This window comes from Chroicocephalus ridibundus, chromosome 2, assembly GCF_963924245.1.
Source record: "Chroicocephalus ridibundus chromosome 2, bChrRid1.1, whole genome shotgun sequence".
Classification (NCBI taxonomy): domain Eukaryota; kingdom Metazoa; phylum Chordata; class Aves; order Charadriiformes; family Laridae; genus Chroicocephalus; species Chroicocephalus ridibundus.
In genome coordinates, this window is record NC_086285.1 from 8,054,402 (window position 1) to 8,074,691 (window position 20,290).

Genomic DNA, 20,290 nt, shown 5'->3' on the forward strand with positions numbered 1-20,290 from the left:
CTATTACAGACTCATCATCTATATCTTCAGTGGCTTCAAAGATGGCCTTTGCTTCCTGTTTGGATCTTGACCAAACTCCTTAAAAATTAGCGGTGTTTCTATATCCTTTATATTGGAGGACCAAATTAACATCCTAAGTGACTTAAGATAATTCTACGTTATATAGCTGTGTTTAATGGTAAGTAACTTCAAATATTAACAAGAAGTGGGGGAAATTCTTCTACTTATGAAATTTTAATACCACCAGTATTAAACATTATTCTCACCTGTCTTAACTTCTCAGTATCTGCTTGAGACATATTCATGGTATTCTGTGTATCTGTTACTCCAGTAGTGGGTGCTGGGCCAGTAACTTGTGAAACTTTGGGAAATTGTTGTCCTTGAGAAGTCATTGGAGAACTTCCGGATGCATTGAAGTTACCCTCAGGTCCAGGCCGTGGCTGCTCAGCAGCATCATGAGCCAGTTGACCAGTTCCAAAAGATTCTGGCTGAGGTCTTGGAGTCATGGGTGGTTGATCATATGGGTCACGTGCTGGAGCAGCTGGACCGTGGCTAAATGAATCTGTTATTGCAGGTCCTGCGGGTCTGGGAGTTTGAGAACATGGATCTGATGGCCTGACAAAAGTGCCCTGCAACCTGTTCTGTGGTGTCTGCAGGAAAGGGTCTCTATTTGGTATTACTCCTGGTCTTGTCATTGCAGGTCTGTTAAAACTCTCTGGAATCCCTGGCCTTGGAGTTGCTGGTTGCTGAGAATAAGGATCATTCAGAACTGGTCTTGGCGTTCCAGGAGGTTGGGCATATGGATCAGAATGTCTCTGATTTGCTGGGGACTGAGCAAATAAATCTGCTGGCTGAGCAGGTCTTGGTGTTGGTGGTTGCTGCATATACGGATCAACTGTGGTGGGCCGAGGAGTTCCTGGAGGTTGGGCATAAGGATCAGCAACTGGCCGAGGAGTACCTGGAGGCTGGGAGTAAGGGTCCTGAGAAGCTGGCCTTGAAATGGGTCCAGACTGAGGGAAAGAATCACTCTGCTGTCGCGCTATCCGGGGCGGATGGGCAAAAGGCTCCTTTATTGCAGGATGGGGTGTAAGGGGAGGCTGGCTGTATGGATCATTAGGCTGATTATGGGAAAAGTTATCCACCGGCCTTGGTGTCAAAACGGGCCTTTCATATGGATCAACAGCAACACGCCTTGGTGTAGTTGGCATTGATGCGTAAGGATCTTGCGGGGACTGAGGTGGGCGCATAGGAGTTTTAAAAGGTCCAGGGCTACCATCAACAGGAGTAGGAGTAGGAGTCAATGGTGGCCGTGTGTACGCGTCAGCAGAAGTTACTCTCTGTCTCTGAAACGTATCAGTTCTAGGAGCTGGCTTAGTAAATGGATCACTGCTTCCAGCTGTTAAAGGAACCTTCCCTGACTGTTCCATAACGATGGGTGATCTTGGGACCCCCAGCGGTTTGGAGAACTGCTCTGATGCCATGACAGGCCTGGGTGTGTCTGGTGGCTTTGCATAGGGATCACTGCTACCTGGAGATGAAGAACATGAATCCCTGACGGGTGAAGGCCTGCTTCCTGATGGTTCGGTTCCCTGAATGGGCCTAGACATGGATGACTGTGGTGCACAGGTATCTAATGGTGCAATGGTATTTCTTCTAATAAAGTTTTGGTTAATGGGTGCTGGTCTAGGTGTTCCCACCATTTTAGCATATGGATCCATCGGAGAAGGAGGTCTTGTGTTTGTGGAACCTGGAGAAAACATCTGTTGTGATGATGTCTGAGGGGTCTGAGACTGAGACAGCGAATCGTGAACTGGGATTCGGGTTGGAGTAGGGGGTGGGGCTTGTGGTTTTAGGAACACATCATCTGAAGATGCTGACGTAGGCGTAGCAGGTAGCTGCTGCTTTGTAAATAGATCCTTATGGAATGTCTGCTGTGCAGGAGACATATTTCCATTGCCAGTCTGTGGCGTTAAGGGGCTCTGGATCCCACTGCTAGGCGTGTCTGAGCCAGACTGGTTCAGAAGCTGTTGTGAACCAAACTGCTGCTGCTGCTGTTGCTGCTGCTGTTGCTGCTGCTCATTTTTCACTTGTTCGAGCTTCTGCGTGGCTTCTATTTTGGCTTGCTGCTTACTTTTTTGCCGCATTTGCTGTTTTAGAATTATGAGAAAAAAGGTTACACTTGTAAGTCCAGGGTATACAAGATCTTTCTCATGACTGAATCTATAATTTAAACTTTAGGACACATCGAAGATCAATTATAAATAATTGTAAATTGCAAATTTTAAATGCAATGGGAGCAGAGGGTCTAGCTATTTGTAAAGTCCAATTACCTTGACATGCACCTTGATTGCCTGGGAAGAAGCATTTCCCAGGCTGCCTAAAGAGCAGCACTACTTTCCAACCTGACACTCTGAAGACAAAAGGTTACTGACAGATGCAGCACTGATGTGAGGCAAACGGGCTCCGAGAGACAACCAGCCCAATTTGAAGCAGTAGCCTGCAGGACAAGGTTACTGCACTATCGGGTATATAAAAACAAACTACTGCACTAGCCAGCCATAGAGAGAAAGAATAACCCACTTCCACAATAGGCAGGATTAAACAGTCAAAGTTTTAAAACAAAGTTTTCCAACATTTACAAGCAGCTGCTCTTCTGACAGCATCTATTTTCTTCCTGTGCAGAATGGCTGACTTTATACTGCTCTACAAAGAAAGATTAAAATTGATTTTATTACAACAGCTTCCAACAATGCAATAAAAAGCTGGGAGAAAAATAACAAAAACCTCTAAATGCAACACACCTGTCTGAATTTCCATTCCTGCTCATGTTCTGATTCCCTCTGTTTTAATGGATCTTTAAAGAGATCGGAGTCGATGCGTGAGCTAGGATCAATGCTATCCTGTTGCTGCTGCCTTTTCATGGAGTCATTTGACATCTGTACTTTATTGATGCGCAAAGCAGCTCTATTATCTCTGGCTTTTTGCTGGGAAAAGATGAAAAAAAATGTAGTTAGCCTTATTTTCTTTTAAGTCTGTACACTGCATCTGTTATTCCCACAAAAATCTATCAACAAATTATCTGTACAGCCTGTTTTAAAAACATGCATGCTTGTGAAAACTAAATTATGCACTTTAGAAGGAATTCCAAACCGAAAATATTTAATCTCTATACAAATTCTGCGTTTAACATATATGGAAAGAACTAACGAGTTATTAGCAGTAGAGGTTTACTATACATTAGGAGTGTCTGTTCAGGTACTCTGCTGTGCCAAGAAAGCATGAATGCCACCAGTTTACCTTTCAAATCACATATTGGTGTGGTCTGCAGTCTGAAGGCATAAGCACAGCAGATGATGTTTGGATCAATAAAGGCCACTAATGCAGAGAACTTAAATGACAAGAAAAATACAGTCTACTCCATTAAATAGCCTCTATAGATCTCAGTCTGTGTTAAGTTAGCAGTACAAACATAGGCTGTGGCCTTATGGATCAGGAAAAACTGGATGGAAGAACAGCAATTCTTCTTCAATGAGGCATTTTACAGCCGTACTGACACTTCAAAGCATCTAATGGAAGTTTCAAAGAGTCTGTTTTATCACCAATCTAGGATGTGATTCCTTTTCTGAATCAAACCCTTGCATCTTCTTTTCACAATTTTATTTGCAGTTGTCAAGTAGGGGTTGCCTAGCAGAGAAGGCTTTAATCCTTCCCCTCCAACAATGCCACAGTGACATGGATGAAAGCACTAGCGGCACAGCAGTAGAAAAATTAGTGCCATTTTCCCCTATAAGCGATGGGATTGTGCGTACTAAAGAAAGTAAAAAGCCTACAGTGAAAATTTACTAACGCTCTTCTGAATGTCATTTCTAAGGTAGCCTTTACTCATCCTCACAGAGTGTAAGCCCCTCAGGAGAGGTACCACAGCAGCTTCTGGAGTGCACGATGGCAGGAACACTAGCAACAGCCGAGCAGCCAAAGGGCATGGGCTGTAACTTCTGTGAGGAAATAACTGCTTCTGGCTTTGTAAATACTTATGTGTGTGCACTTGCATGCCCCCTCCTCCCAAACATGAAGGAAATAATTTTTGCAGCTGCTTTTTGGACATCCATCAGGAGAATAGGACTGCATTTCTTAAGAACAATGAAACAGAAAAAAAGTCAGTAATAGAAATAATAGTGAAGTGATAAATGCCTGGATAAAAATCCACTCATGTAAGTGGACAGTATCTTATAAATACTACACAGAAGGAACCACCAGGATTAAATATAGCATGGACAAGAAAACATAGAGGACCAAAGGTGCTGAAGTTAGAGACCTGAATGAAAAGCATAACAACAACGATGCCTCAGTGACACAGAGAAGACAATAGAGAATTATTCTTTCAAGTGGAAAAGGGTTCAGAAAGATCAAGAACTCCACTTCCCACACGGTATTTGGGGTAGTGATTTATCCTCTGAAAGCTGTCAGAGAGATAAGGGGATTTTTTAATTTGGACAGTAGGAGAGGAAGTTGGTACTGTTAAACTCTGAGTCATCAACATTCTTGGGAATCAAATTTGCTTACTAATGGGACTATATTAAAAAAGTGCAGGTGGGGGGAGGCTAGGAGAAAACATAACCCTGAAACTGAAAACATAACCCTGCAAAATCCACAGAACTCTACAAAGTGAGAACGATCATCCAATTGCTGTTGTGAAGAAACAAAGACGAGAAGCAGGAGAGAATGGAGATGTGACAGGAGATTAAAGAAAAGTACATTTGCTAACATGGGCTGGGAAGGTCAAAAAGAATGAATAATACAGGTTCTGAGATTTGGATGTGGACAGGCATCAACAAGAGGTTTCAACAAAGCATAAGGGTCACCCTTTGAATGGTGAAGTTCTACAGAAGTTTGGTAGAATGAGTCAATGACCACGGAACTCCAGATAGCTAGTACAAATATGTGCGTTCACTTGACTCAGACATGAGAAGGTGAATGCTTTTGGAGAGAAAAACCGAGTCCTTCACGCTCCCCACAACATGGAAGATAGCAAGAGAGTTTCCACCACAAAGCAACAGAAGAGAGTAAGTAGTGAAGGGGAACAGTAAGGCAAGAGCACAGGAACAGAAGAAAATGAGAAAAAGTAGGGATGTTAGCAGTGACGCCTCTGGAATGGTTAGTTCAACAGGTGAAAGGCTTCAGCAACTCTAATAGGGCAAAAAAGAAAAGACTAGCGAGAGGGGAAGATGAAAGAGAGGAAAGTCACATAATGGTTTGTTATTATCCTTCTGAAGAAACTAGTGAGATTCTGTGCAGAAAGACGGAGCAAAAAAGACTTAAGGGGTGAATCAATGTGGCAAAGAGGCAGCAGGAACCACAAATGTTCTTGTCTCAGCTGATGTCTTTAGGCTGCACAATACTAACATAGTTTATTCCAAGACTCAAAAGCAAAGAATACAGGTAGAAGTATTTAGAGTTAGAAATTAAATTACAAAGGCATTCTTGGAGTAAGTGAACTTTCACTAACAGTAGAACTTAATTTATTTAAAAAAAAATTAATGAAAATCTTATAAATGAAATATAAATTTGTTGCAAGTATGCGAACGCAGGTGGCACTTGTTCTTACCACATACGGAGCCCTCTCCTGTGAGCTTGCTTTTCTCCACAGTTTAGCAATCTGCTTCACTCTTGTAGCCCAGTCTGCAATCAAAAGATATGTTAACACACAAGGCTTTGCGTATTTAAGTTTATTAAATTGATAAGTCTATTTCACATTCTTTTAAATCAAGATGCATAAATCGCTACAAAAATTGAACTTTATTCCGTAAATCACTCACCCGGGAATTCTTCCTTCAGGTTAGGGAAGTTGATATTTGTATAGAGAACGGGTGCTACTGTTGCCATTTCACCCAACGCTTCTTCTTTCTCCCACTTCAGAGTGCTCCTTTGAGCATTGGACATTGTATCGCCTTCAGCTTCCAAAGGTGGAGCAGATGGTGCCCATGAGCTGTTCGGATCACTCACCATTGGATTGAATGCTGGATTCTTATCCCTGTGACAAACCAGAAAAGGGTTTTGTTTTATAGACAGATTGCTCTCAATAAAAATTAAAATAAAAAAATTAGCAAAGTACTTATTCTGTTTGCTATTTCAGTAGCGAAGAAGCTCGACTTACCTGGTATCAGGATACGGTTGCTGTGTAATGGGAGAGAAAGTGCCCAGTCCACCTCCAGCAGGCAGAGCTGTGTGAGGGAGATGAGGGTTAGGGCCCATCAGACCATTCATAAGGGGCACTCTTGGAAACGCGTTCTCTCCTGCAAAGAAGTTCAAATTACTGTTTTAAAGGGTGACTACTTTTAAGGCAAAGGTGAAAGTTTTCAGTGAAAAAATGATGCCTCATCTAATGAAAAACTAATTGCTTCAAAACTTTATAGTACTAACCTTATGTTTTTGGAAAAGATTTTAAATCAGTTTACACTGCTTACCTACAGGCTTTAAGGATTCTCTTCTACTGTATCACATCCTTGCACAGATTTTTTTTTCTTGTCTGAAAAACCTGTTGGTTTTGGGTTTTTTTAATGGATTTCCAAAACTTTTGCAGTAGCCCATGCTATGTACTGCACTTCATATCGAGGTATATTCTTAAAGGCTGATGGTCTGTCATATTTGTTATACCCAGATCCCAGCAGCAAGCATGGAGAAGGTTGTTTTCAGTCCTTGCAGAATTATCATTAGTCACCTGAATTAAACATCTCTTCTGAGACTTCTGAGCAGTGTACCAAAGTAAGCCTCATTATCTACTAACTCCTTAATTTGTAACCAATGAAACTGATAAATCTAGTCAAATGAGCATCAGGATTTTCTAATTAAATGTCCAGCCTAGCGGTATGAAGGCAGAAAATTTTATTTATTTGATTACAATATTACAAATGTGACACAGGCAGATTCATTCCAACAGATGGTATTTGAAGATGTTCCTACACAGAATTAACACTGGCCTTTGAATCCCTGTCCCTTAAGTGCCATTATAACTGTTGTCCCAGTATTTTCTTAAAAGCATAGAAGTATCTCAGGAATTAGATGCACCTGTAGGATGACTCTGTATCATTCTCACGTGCTTTAGGAGACTGTCTTCTGATCTATAGGTTACATACTCTATGCAGCAAGTACAGTTTGGATGAAACTCAAAATTTAAGAGAACGTGCTTTATTATAGCTGCTAAATAGAGAGTATACAGTAACTGCGAAGACCTGGCAAATAAACAGGACGGAGAGTCAGGCCTCTGGTTTGCACTGAAGGATCACATATCTTTATGAGAAGAGAATATTAATTTTATCTGAAATTGCTGAAACTTGATGCAAGCTTCCCCACTACTGAGGCACTTATCTCACAGAAACACGTGGATCATTACACCGTAACTGAACCAAATTTTAAATCTAAAACTCTGTAATTGTGGCAGTTCCCACAGGGAGAAGCTGAACAATCTTACAGAGCTCAAATGCTGAAGTTATCTCCAAGTACTCAAGTAACTGGGAAACAGGCAATGATATCTATATTATCTTTTGCTTTAAATCACCTCATTATTTGCTTTAAATTCTCTCCTTTCTAAGACTTTTTGAAGTCTTTCCTTTTTATGGAAATTCATACAACTAGGAAACCAATCATTTTTCTTCTTATGATTAATTCGCTTGTGAAATCAATTTGCATAACTACTTTTTGTAGTACCAGTATAACAGAATGGGTACTCTTTACATGAGCTCAGGGAAAATCCACTAGAGGTGATGCCTGACGAGAAAAAAGTGCTTTTAATTATGCTCATATATAACGCTGCTCTACTGGTAACAACAATAAATATAACCAATCTGCTCCTTGCTTTCAATGTAAGAGCAAGAATATGCTGTATCAACTCATGATAATTTCAGTCGTAACAAATAAAATAAATTATAATCTCCCAGATACATTTCAGAATTACTTAGCCTTCTATCTATTATTTGGGTAGGACTAGCTAATATGTTAAACTGAATTCTTAAAGGAAATTAAGACTCGGTAAATCACTGTTATACAGACTCTTTCCTTACCCTTGAGGAGATACTCAAAAGTAATTACAGAGTAATGTCAGAACACATGCTTTATCACACACAAATTTCAAAACTATGGAAGTGTCAGCTAAAATAAAAGCTCCAATACGTCAGACAAATGTAAAATAACTGTCCTTTTCTATTAGCAACATTTATGTGCATGTTAATCACAGAACAGTTCAGAACAGTTTTAGAATAATAATTCATAAATTAACAATGGCAGAAAGCAATGTGGGTCCTATTTTCTCATCACTATTTGAAAGATGCACAACTCTCCTGACCAGGCTGCTGTTTTTAACAGTAACAAAGGAACATACCTTGACTGTGCAAAGACATAAGCTGTGGGGGAGGTGGAGGCTGTGGCAAAGGAGCCGGCTGCGTGGTTGCTGGACTTAATACGGCTGTGAACAAATCTTCAACATCCTTTCCTCCCAGCTCTGCAAAAACACTGTGCGTGAGTTGGCTGGCATTGTTTACAAACTATTATATAAAAGACAACAAAGATAGAACACGTACCTGGGATTTTGTAGAGTTTGCCAAGAATAGCACCTGGACAAAGTGAAAACAACATGGAATGAGTAATCATTGATAGATGCAATAAAATTAATTCTGCAACCAGGTATGTTACAATACATAGATAAGTAAGTTGACAAAAAAAGAGAAAATTTCTACTTAAGTCTTCTAGATGAGCATGATCAAGGACAAAAAAATTACCATCTGTGACCATTTTGTCTAGTTCTGGACTGAGGATTCCATCCAACTGTTCTTCACTCAATGGCCGTGAACTCTGGTTGACATTCGGCTGAGGCAGAGAAGAAGGATCATCAGAGATGGGACCAATATCCAATCCAGCTGAGGGAAGAAAGGATATTAAATTAGACGTAAATAGTAACATTTATTGGTATAGAATAGAGAGCATAAAACTTTTTTTTTCCCTAGAGCTGAGCTATCAACTAAACCAAGACTTTTGAAGATTTAAAAGGTAAGGCAAAATAAGACGTTCATTAGAAAAAGTCAACAAAACCGTCCACTATTTACCTCCAGTTCACTGTATTGTTTGAGGAACGTTAATTGAATAGAATGCAACTGGAAGAATGGGAAATAAGACTACTGAGTTTAGGTAAAGCATGTTTTTGAGTAAATAGTTTTAGTTTCAGTATATAGCTCCACAATTACTATTTTTCACATTTTAAAAGCAGTGACACCAGTAATCGATATGGTTCATCCTCCTGTACCTTAAGGTTCACCCCAAATGTTCTTATTACATTAAACATCTACTGAAGTGCTGCTGAAGTGTAGTCAATATCAAACAAGTTATAGCAGTTTCTGCTTCAAAAACAACTACTGAATATTCTGTTGGTACTGAGAAAACATAACTTACTACTTAAGTTTCCTAACATCCTTTACAAGTCAATAAATATCTCAAACGAGAAAGATCTTTGAAAAAAAAGAAGTACACATTTCAGTATTTAAAATATATTTCTGTATTAGATATCGAATAAAAACAGATTTAAAATAATGAAACATGCCACTCTACTTATTGTCAGCCTGTGGACATCGGTGGTGGACATCACCCAGTGGAAACAAAAATTGATGCTGACTCTTTTATTCATGCTTTAATATATTCACGTTGTTAAAAAGTTTTTAATTCACAAAAGATACCACTAGGATAAAAACTACACACTACTACTGGAAGTAACATTAAAATTAACAGTGGCAGCAAGAAAATGCATGGGTTTGTATCATGAAACACAAAAATTCAGGAAGGTTTTTAAAAGCTGTAAGCAAAACTTAATGCAGTATGCTTAAATGCAGAGTGCAGAGTTTATAGGTCGTGTTAGACTCAAACACCACAGAAAGAGTGGAAAATGAAAGCATGAATTAGTGACACAGTAAAGGAGTACTAGTTTCTACACATGCAGTTCTTTCAGCTAAAACCACTAGGAAAGATGACTACTTCTAACCACGGATCATCCATTGTTTAGTTTCTTACCAAATGGGGAGGGTGAGTTGTCAACCTGGAAAGTGCATAAATCAAGACCTACAGGACCCAAACCAGATAAAATGGATGATTATAACACGAAAACAAAAAAAAAAGTAAAGAAAAAGCTGCATGCTGAAAAAAGCTATGCAGGTATGACAGACAATGGCAGCTCCATTTTATTCTCTCTTAAGCAGCAAAGCAAAGAGCCAAGTAAAACAAAACGTTGAAAAGGCTGGGGATTATTTTTTTTTTGGTAGAAGACAACAAAATCATCTCAAACCAAGGTATTCTTAAGATATGAAAATTGTATCTGAAATCACCTAGAGCATAACCTATAATACAACAAAGACACTATAATAAAGAGAAAAAAAGAAAACAAACATCAGAGAGACCTTATAAACATACATACCCGAATGATCTCCAGACTTTACCAAATCATCAGAAAGTATTCCAAGAATATCATCATCAGTATTTAAGACTTCAGAAAGATCGGCTAAAGGATCGTCAGTGCTACCTGTATAAGATGCAAGAAATAAAATCAACCGGTCATGGCATTTATACATGGCTCTGGTGATGTACTACAGCTTGAGCTACGAACTCAAACACAGATTTACCAGCTCAAGGGCCGTAAGTGTGTTACATACTGCAAGTCACTCTGGGGTGAGAGACTGTGCTGACTACTCATCCCCTCCCATTCAGTACTGTGGGCACTTTCACACGCTGACGCTGTTTGGTATTTTCTCCAATACAGTGAAAGTGATAAAGTAATCAGTCATGTGGAAGAAAGACTGGATGGTTTTAGGGGAAAAAAACCCCAAGATCTAGTAAGAGCTTGCAGCTCCTAAGACACAAAGGCCTATGAATGTAGAAGTCAACAAATACTTTTTATAGAAGACAAAGCTCACAGCAAGTCAACAGGGAACGTTTACAAAAAAAATAACCAAACAAAACAGGTAAGAAAGTAATCAGTTACTTCTCTTACCACCACCATCTTTCTTAAGACTACAGAGCAACCACTTACTACACCCTGATAAGGAAGTAAAACGTAAGAGTAAGAAGCAGCAGTAAGGAAATGGGAACTGGAGATGCTATGTTTGAGATCAGAAGAAATCATGAAGAAGTGAGAACAGCCAGAGGCAGAAATGTCATGTTTGTTTGTCAACTTGGAAAAAATGGCCTGGTCCTAGGAATAAGTTATTTAATATTAAATAATAAATTCTAGATATTATTTTCTTCTTGACATCCAATTTACTAGAGAGAATTGCCTCCAAATGGCCCATCTGGTTTTATTAACTGATTTTTTAGGACTATTACAGATGTGCAACATCTGAAGAAAATTGTTTGACAAATAAATAGAAGTTGAGAAAAATATTTTTCATAAAAACTGCAGACTACCATGACTATAGGAGCAATCATTGCAAGACCAATGAATCATGAAGAGATGGTAAAATATATAAATACACATGGAATTAAACAGGGAAAAGGGATTAATACAAATCACACCATGTACAATGTGAAAAACAAATACGGGCAGGTTGAAGAGGGACCAGAAAGTCGAAGAGCAAACATATATTTCATAGATAAACGGGTTATCTTTCCCACTGTTAAAACCCAACTGCCCCAGGAAAGTATTTCTAGCTTAATTCAGAGGCCTGGTGCCAAGCATTTACTTACACCATGAGGCTACTTTCCAAGCTGCTAAATTTTAGTGATTTAAGCGTTCCTTCTGCTGTTTTTCAGACAACCCTTCTCCCTTCTACCATTACTGAAAGTCAAAATTAAAATGATTTTTCTTCACTTTACTATTTTTATTCTTTATTTTTATCCTTTGTAATGCAGACAAGATGATACCATCCTAATTAAATCGTATCTTATGTTTGCCATTACCACTATAGAGGATCAATGTGTCAGTGCGGCCCTGTCTGTTTACACGTACATAAAGTATACGGCTCCTATTGATACCAGAAGAAGTATTTAAAAGTGCCTCAAAACTACATCACTTTGTGGGTATAATTATTTCGTGTACCTGATAAAAAGTACTATGAAATGTAAGCTTTTAAACAGAATGTAGTTGTTGGGTTTGGGGGTTTTTTTGCATTTTTTTTGGTGGTTTTTGTTTGGGTTTTTTGGGTTGTGGTTTTTTTTTGTTTGTTGTGGTTTTTCAGATACTTGTTTTCCTTCTCGAAATTTGGTCTAATATCAATTATGCAAGTAACTAACTAACACTAGGCACTGCAAGGTGATGTTAATGCCTTCAGCTGGCTGGTGGGCAAAGGATTGGTTTTAGCTGTTCTTTAACCTTCCTCAATTCCACTGGAAGGCAGGAAAGTATCGGGGAGAAAAAAGTCCTTATGAAGGAATCATGGAATTTTTCAGAGTTGGAAGGAACCTCTAGAGATCATCTAGTCCAACTCCCCTGCTAGAGCAGGATTGCCCAGAGCACATTACTCAGGACTGCATCCAGGCGGGTCTTGAAAGTCTCCAGAGAAGGGGACTCCACACCCTCCCTGGGCAGCCTGTTCCAGTGCTCTGTCACCCTCACCGTAAAGAAGTTTTTCCTCATATTTGATCAGAACTTCCTATGTTCCAGCTTGTGCCCGTTACCCCTCATCCTGTTACTGGGAACCACTGAAAAGAGTCTGGCACCATCCTCCTTCAACCCACCCTTTAGACACTTGTAAACATTAATAAGGTCTCCCTTCAGCCTTCTCTTCTCCAGGCTAAAGAGTCCCAGCTCTCTCAGCCTTTCCTCCTAAGGGAGATGCTCCAATCCCTCCATCATCTTTGTTGCCCTTCGCTGGACTCTCTCCAGCAGTTCCCTGTCTCTCCTGAACTGGGGAGCCCAGAGCTGGACACAGTATTCCAGCTGTGGCCTCACCAGTGCAGAGTAGAGGGGGAGAATGACCTCCCTTGACCTGCTGGCCACACTCTTCCCTATGCAGCCCAGAATTCCGTTGGCCAAGGAAGCACCAAGTTGGTATCAGCAGCCTTTAGTTCTCCTGTAGTATTTTATATTCCGCTGTTTTTCTCCACAGCCCTTAGTTATGTGCTTGGGAACAGTCCCTAAAAATGCAACTTCTAATCTGAATATAAATATATTTAACAAGTAGCTAGAAAGAGCTCAGGTGGAAAGATATAATTGAAGAGTTTACCACCCATGGCTACAAACTAGGCATGAATAAATTCAGGCTTCAAATTAGAAGTCTGCCAACTATTAAGGCAATCAGATTCTGTAACGGCCTTACGATGAGGTTAGTAGGTTCAAAAAAACCTACCCGCTTTCAAAATGGAGCTTGTTACGTCTATAAAAAGGCTGAGTGTTGGTGACAGAAGAGGGCCAGACTCCATGATCTGCGAGTCTTGTATAAGACATCTAATCTAAAGCATATTTTTACATTTCTTTTCTATTTTTTCCCCTCATTTTAATTCTATGTGTACTAAATATTATCTTGGAAACAACTAAATCACTTCAGTCAGCTGCTTCAGATCAGAATCAATAGCTGGATGACATCTGCTGCCAAACAAATAGCTCAATACCGCTCATTAATTTGACTCTTTCAGAAAGGAGATGAAAACTAAGACAAAGCAAAATGGAAAATAATTTGCTCATAATTCTGGATCTCTAAGCATAGTTCTACTGCTATCTTGTGATCCTGATTCCTCCAATGCATTTATTTTTATTTATTTATGAAGTTCTAGAAGAATAAAAACACCTCTCCCAAGGCTGCAGCCACCCTAAGAGTTTAATCATGCAATAACGTATCTAGTTATAAAGTGTCCCAGCAGCATTTGAATCAGCTGCGCAGAGACTCGGACGACTCCTCGACTTTTGTCTAGGAAGAATTTCTTTAGCATTCTCTGGAGACCTTACTTGAACAGATGACTTTTTCAGCATCCCTAGAAAAGTATACTGAATTTAAGCTATTTCAAACGGAAGGAAAGATCACATTGCCAGAGCCTTCACAGAACGCACCCCACCAGCTGGTCTCTTTTTCATCAGAGATACCCAGGCCAAGAAACTCAAGAGATGCAGACAGTCCTCAGACCACTCAGGATGCAACAGATCCCAATCACCACCTTCATTTGTACCTATGAACAGCCAGGCTGACCCTGGAGATCTGGAGCTCTGTGTTCCCAGTGAGCAAGCCTTGGAAATAATTTGAAGGGTTGGTCCCATGCAGAACACACTGCACAGCGTGTCACATGTTATAAAATCACAGGAAAGGTGAGTCCTGTAACTGAAAACAAAAAGTGCAACCTCTTTGCCAAACAGAAATCAGGACTGGGAACCTAAAGCTCACTTCAGTCACAGTTACTAGTAATTAATAGTGAAAAAAGGACTTCAAAAAGCCATCTTCTAGCCGGCTCTGCCAATCCCCATCACTACGGCAACCTCATCTGGCAAAAGCTTCCGCTACCTTTAACCAAGCTCTAAGAATAAACAGTCACAGAACGTGGCAGTTCATTGTCACAGAACATTGTCGGTTCATGAGCAGACTGAACACATCACTGTTCAATGCCCTAACAGTCCAATGCACATGTTGAAAAGCAAAGCAGATAGAATAACTTCCTCTTGAGATGCCCGAGAGCTCTTTGGAAGATGAACATGTCTATCTAACCCTTAATCCTGTGATTAAACAAGTGGAGCTTCCATGAGAAGAACACCTTCCTTGTGGAAAAGACCTGTCTGGTTAAGCAAGGACTCTCACAGGAGTCAGCAATCTTTGTGAGAAATGGCACTGTAGGAAAATAACAGTCAGTAACAATACAGTCCTACAGACCCCCAGTGCAGTGAATAAAGCAGTTCATGTTCTTCCTGCTCCAAAGCCAGGTCTGTATCGAAACGACAATAATATCACAGGTGCCCTGGGGCACCGTCCTCAGGCCCAGCTCCTCTGCAACACCAGCCAGAAGGGAAGATGGGACCGTTGCTAGCTCAGCAGCTGGCCAACTTCCCAGGGTCTCCACCACTCAAACGGAATCTGTCCCTCTCACGGTGTGGACGCTGCTGTGGAAATAACCGTCTCCCACACAGTCACAGTGAAAGAGTTAAGAAAAATTGCACTGGAACTGATCAATACTGGCAGATGATTTTACCCACTGGCGCTCCAACTACAACAAACAGCTCCGTCTGGACACAATTTTGGCTGGAAATCTGAACAGTTGAGAGACAATTGTTGAGAACATTCCTATGGCCAGAAAACACTGTCCTTTGAGTCTCTCATACATAAAATGGGAAAGACAGTACGTTATCCACTAAAACCGTTGCTAGTGATTTATTTATTAGTAGCCACCTCATTATGATTTATCTCTGAATAAAAAGAAGAGCAAATGACAAAGTTTTACAACTTTGTTTATTCACAAAGAAAAGGTTTTTCAAAAATTCCTTTCAAACTTTGGAAAAACAGAACATTAAATTAGCATCCAGTTCATGAAGCTCTAAAACCTTACACTACTGTGATACGTGAGCATTAGTGACTTTAATATTGCAGTTAGGTCTGCAAGGCCAACCAAGACTTGTGAAGCCGTATTTCTCTGGCTTCAAAAGAATGCTGGGGTGAAAAAAGAGTCCATATGAGCGTATTTTCTTCTAGTGTTGGAACCAATGAAATACAGACCTTGAAACACTCCATTTGCAGCAGTTTCCCCTTCGGGGAAGTTAACTTTTGGACTCTCTATTACTCGCAATTTCAACTGTCTAACGATCAATGTTTAATTATAATGTAGGCTTTTGCTTTCCTTTTAGCAGGATTTCCACTGAGTAACAATCACAAATAAGTGACTTCTCTTCAAATGACTCTCTGGACACGGGAAACTATATCAATGTGTGTAAACGTTTTTAGATGGAAAAACTTGTGAGGATGAGCTGAAACAAGCCACAAATTAACTAATATACACAAGAAGTAGTAACAGTTTTTAAAATATACAGAATGATAAGACACCTCTGGCTAACAGCACATACTACAAGACACAAAGAAAAAAATAATCTGAAAGGGACAGTAAGGTTTTTGCTTTTAATTGTTCCTTTGTGTGAAGCTGCCCTTTCGGCAGCGCTTTACAACCCTCTGGCTATTTGCAAAACTCTCAGCAGTATCTTCAGTAAGGTTTTGCAATAGCAAAAGCAAAAGATTGCCTAGGGGCTACAAACTGTACCTGGAAAGGGCACTCATGTTCAGAAAGGACATGGTGAATCAAAAATTCCGAGGAGACTGGCAACCTAAAATAATCTAAAACATTAAAGAAAATAAAAGTTGGATGACATTCATCCAACTAATATTCACTAGACTAATAAAAATATCTTTAAATTAAGATTATTTTTGCCTTTGTCTATAATGGATCTGTATGCTTACTCATACACAGAATTAATTTTCATGGATTTTATAGACATGGATGTTACATTAAAGGAGCTTAAGATTTGCATTAAGTGCCAACTGTTGCGCCATCCACTGCTCTTTTTGAAACAGCTGAAGCTCTGGACCTGAATAGCGACGATTACCAATGTAACTTAACGTCACAAGGACAGTTAATGTACAGAAATGTTGAAAAAGAAATTAGATAAACATTGTGTGAAAAGTGTAAAAGAAAGTGGAAAAGCCCCAGGTGTAATAACAAAACCAAACTACTGAATTATCACTAACTTTAGCTTTGTATACCTTGAGGTCCCAGTTTTGCCTGAGCTGGGGTGGAGGTTGAGCTAAGAAGGGGGTCAGATGAAGGATCCAGGAAATTGGTGGCCAGATTCGTTTTACATGAGAGCGGAAGTGATTCTTCAGGTAAATTATCTAGGCTCATCTTGTTTTGTCTACTGGTATCTAGTAGGTCTTTCCCAAAGAAAGCTTCCTGCAAAGAAGACAAAATGATTCAATGTATGAAGAATACTGCATCTATTGAAAAAGCTGGGTAAACAGCAAAATTAAAATTAAAAGTTAATGATTATTAGAAATAGAAAAATAGTCTCAGTCTCACATGCCTTCCAGTATGGCAGTACCTCTTCCAGGCTATGAGCTGTGGATACAACTTACCTGGGGCAGCCACATTATTAATATTTTATGAATAAATTCACACTTTAAATTACACAGAAAAAACACAGTCTTCTTACGTACACATGGCACAGACAGTGTACAGATACAGTGTTATTATATATCACAAGTTTTTCAGTATTTAAAGTATTTCTCCTCGCAGGAAAAGGACAGCTGAAGAAGGCGAATATTACTGAGCAACTTCATCCGAGGCCACACAAGAAGTTTATGAAAAACATGCAAGCTCACTGTGATCCAAATTCTAGAACGACCATACGCAGCATTTCACTTCACACACAAATCATCCTGACATCAAACTGCAGTAACAAAACACCTAAAGCTGTTTAACGTACATTAATATCTTTTCAAATATTATCTAACAGCTATCACTCACCTAAGCCTGAGCACTCAGTAATTTGACAACAACCTATCAAACTTTCAAGACAATTTTTATTCATTATATAAGAACTACTTCTGTTTTCATGTAATCTTTAAAATCTTGATTTAGGATACAGCTGCTAAAAACGAAGCTAAAGACAGACTTTTCAGCATCAGTTATTCCAACATGAGCAAAAGAGGAATCTAAGAAATATTCTACGTTTTGCAGGAGTAAAATGTACATTAAGAAAAAAATATTTATCCTTATGAATCCAAAGGAAATACTGCTTAAGTATTTTCTTTCCAACTCACTCCCCCCACTTACGAAATACACATTCTTTTTAGACAGAGATTGTTCTGCCTCTCTGTCAATTCCTTGCTTTCAATCCACATATAATCCATGTCATGAAACTTGGTGAACATTCACAAGATAACAAAGTTCTCATGAAAAAGGTGGCCGAGAAGAGTAGTGAGCCAAATAATGTTCTCAGTAAGAGACATATAAACGAGTCAGTTTACAAACTGGTTGAAGGTAGCTCAGTTACTCAATCACCATTAATATCCTGGTCATTAGCCATGAGTGCTACCTCTCACCTGCTAGGGACATCACAGAATTAGGGGGAGGGAGGGAAGAACGGAGATTATTGTGGTAGGGAAACGCAGGGCACATAAACGAATAGAACTGTAGGAAAACAAGTTTCCCCTGTCAAATCACGTCTTCTGAATCTGTCTTTTCAATCTTCTGAAAAGAAAAATTAGTACCTAGAGGAAATGGCGCGATGAGGCTAAGGCATCCTACAGAGTTGAATGCTGAAAACATCATGTGTCAGTTCAGAGAAAAGAAAGGCTTCTTTCCCACCTTATCCCTCTCTCTGAAGAAGCAGAGATCCATACATTGAGAAATAACAGCAGAGGACCGGAGATTTAACGTATAGAGCTTTCTGTACAAACTTATGAATGTTCCTTTACAGGAAACCCATTTCATTTGAATGATAAAATGGGAATTTGGAAAGAAACATTAATGGTTTAAATGAACTGTGAATCAAGACACATAAAGATTAGGTTTTGAAACATATTTACACAAGAAGTATACCAATAGTTTTACCTGCAAGTAGGCAGGAAAAGTTTCTTCAAGCTTATTTTTCTTTTTTCTGTAACGCTTTTTTATTTTCTCGGTACTTTCAGAAGCTGGGGTGGACTCCTCAACTGGAGTGTCTGGCAGCTGTTCCGTCCAACCTAAAAAGTAACATTCAGACAAAATAAATAAAATACTTGGTATCTTGCTCTAAAGGTACAGTGGCAGCAAACCTAATGTATCTTGCTACCTACCTGGGTGGATGGGTTTATCGAATATCACTCTAGATGTAGTCTAAAGGTGGCTTTTATCTAGCGAGCTGTGAACTGCCACCTGGTCATCTAGGCTCTAGCAGTAAGCAATACCATACACGTAACAGCCACATCGCTGCCTCACTGGCTGAAAACACACACTTTAAAGCTTTAACTTTCCTATCTCCAAGCCACCTCAGAAATCGGTAATTTGAGAGAAATTATAGGTGCCATTCAACCAGATAGCTGAAAGATAATTCCAATGAGGTAGTATCTCCAAAATCATCAATGTTGAGTTACACATTAACCACCTTTCATTTTATACACTAATTTTTCTCAAATTAAAAGTAAAAACCTTTTTTTTTTTTAAATCTGAGAAGAGACTGTCTTATAAATAATGAACAGGCTAGAAAAAGAAATCAACAAAGAAGCCCTTCAAGAAAAATTACACATTTATTCAGCTATCATATTCCAAAGTGGCACTGTTTTTTCTAATAAACACAAAGGCACACGGCGCTCATCCATCATTCAGTATTTTATTTCAACAGACCAGGGAAAAGACCGCAGGTAAAAGCAGAACTTTTAAAGCCTTGCTACTTCTGTCATGCCAAAGCTAATTACATGAAGTTAATGACCCTGGGAAGTTATTGAAGAAAGTATTTTATTGTGGGAGTAAAATCAGCTATGCTTTGTACTGTAGTAGTCTCGTGTACCATATTCAGAGCCCAGGGAGGAGACTGAGGTTCACCAGCGCTGTGACCTCTGCGCTGCTGGAGAGGGAGCTTTTGCAGAAAAAGGGGGCGGAACACGACAAGAGCAGCAAAAAACTTGGTAAGGCTGATGAGTACTGGCAGCTGAGAAGGCGGCTTTCAGCAAACTATGATGATTTAAAACATACAAAGACTTTATTTTTTTTCTTAACAAGCAATTGTGCCCAAGCAGACAAAAAGAAGCTCTAACTTTTAACCGAAGAATACTTCTTTAAGAATACTGCTTTTTAACAATATGCATTGTACTGTTACCCAGAATGGGGAATTAACTTTTTAGTCTTTTTTTTTTGTTTTAAAGGAGTACATTCCTAAAGAAATGAAAAAATTTAAAGCAAAATTTTCATCATTACCTGAAACACTGTAGTATACTACACTGAAATAGTATTTACAAAGCAGAAAAACACAGCTCTAACACCAATATTCTAGAGAAAGCAAGCACTACATCTGAACAGGGGACCTAGCTAGAATACTGAGTTGTGCTGATAAAAGAAACATTTGTTGGCTTCATAAAGCAGTTCTACAAATGCAAGCAAGGACAACAGTTAACTATTAGTTTTTAATGCTGTCTGGATGCTGTAGTAAAGATCCAGTCTCCACCACGTTGTACGAAATACACAGCAAGAGACCAATCTGGCGCTAAAACAGTTAAAAACTCAATAGCTAAACAGACAAGAGGGAAAAAGAGCAGAAATCAAAAGGCTGGAGTCTTCTGAGACGGTATCAGTCAACCTTTAGAAGCAGCTGCCTCCTTCTACC

The 20,290-nt window shown here is 39.4% G+C and overlaps 1 protein-coding gene across 14 annotated transcripts in view; it reads right to left on the minus strand.

Moving 5' to 3' along the window:
• KMT2C (lysine methyltransferase 2C) overlaps positions 1-20,290 on the minus strand; it is a 203,739-nt gene that overhangs the window by 33,061 nt on the left and 150,388 nt on the right. For 12 of the 14 annotated variants that reach the window (XM_063324375.1, XM_063324376.1, XM_063324379.1 and 9 more), the window contains 12 exons: positions 18,544-18,674; positions 16,695-16,881; positions 10,451-10,555; positions 10,051-10,098; positions 8,772-8,909; positions 8,574-8,606; positions 8,375-8,494; positions 6,155-6,293; positions 5,817-6,031; positions 5,606-5,679; positions 2,802-2,984; positions 267-2,147 (listed from right to left, as the gene is read on the minus strand). In XM_063324375.1, the coding sequence (XP_063180445.1) occupies positions 267-2,147; positions 2,802-2,984; positions 5,606-5,679; positions 5,817-6,031; positions 6,155-6,293; positions 8,375-8,494; positions 8,574-8,606; positions 8,772-8,909; positions 10,051-10,098; positions 10,451-10,555; positions 16,695-16,881; positions 18,544-18,674 (3,254 nt within the window). The remainder of the gene's footprint in view (positions 1-266; positions 2,148-2,801; positions 2,985-5,605; positions 5,680-5,816; positions 6,032-6,154; positions 6,294-8,374; positions 8,495-8,573; positions 8,607-8,771; positions 8,910-10,050; positions 10,099-10,450; positions 10,556-16,694; positions 16,882-18,543; positions 18,675-20,290) is intronic. The other 2 variants (XM_063324384.1, XM_063324382.1) reach the window with 1 other exon arrangement.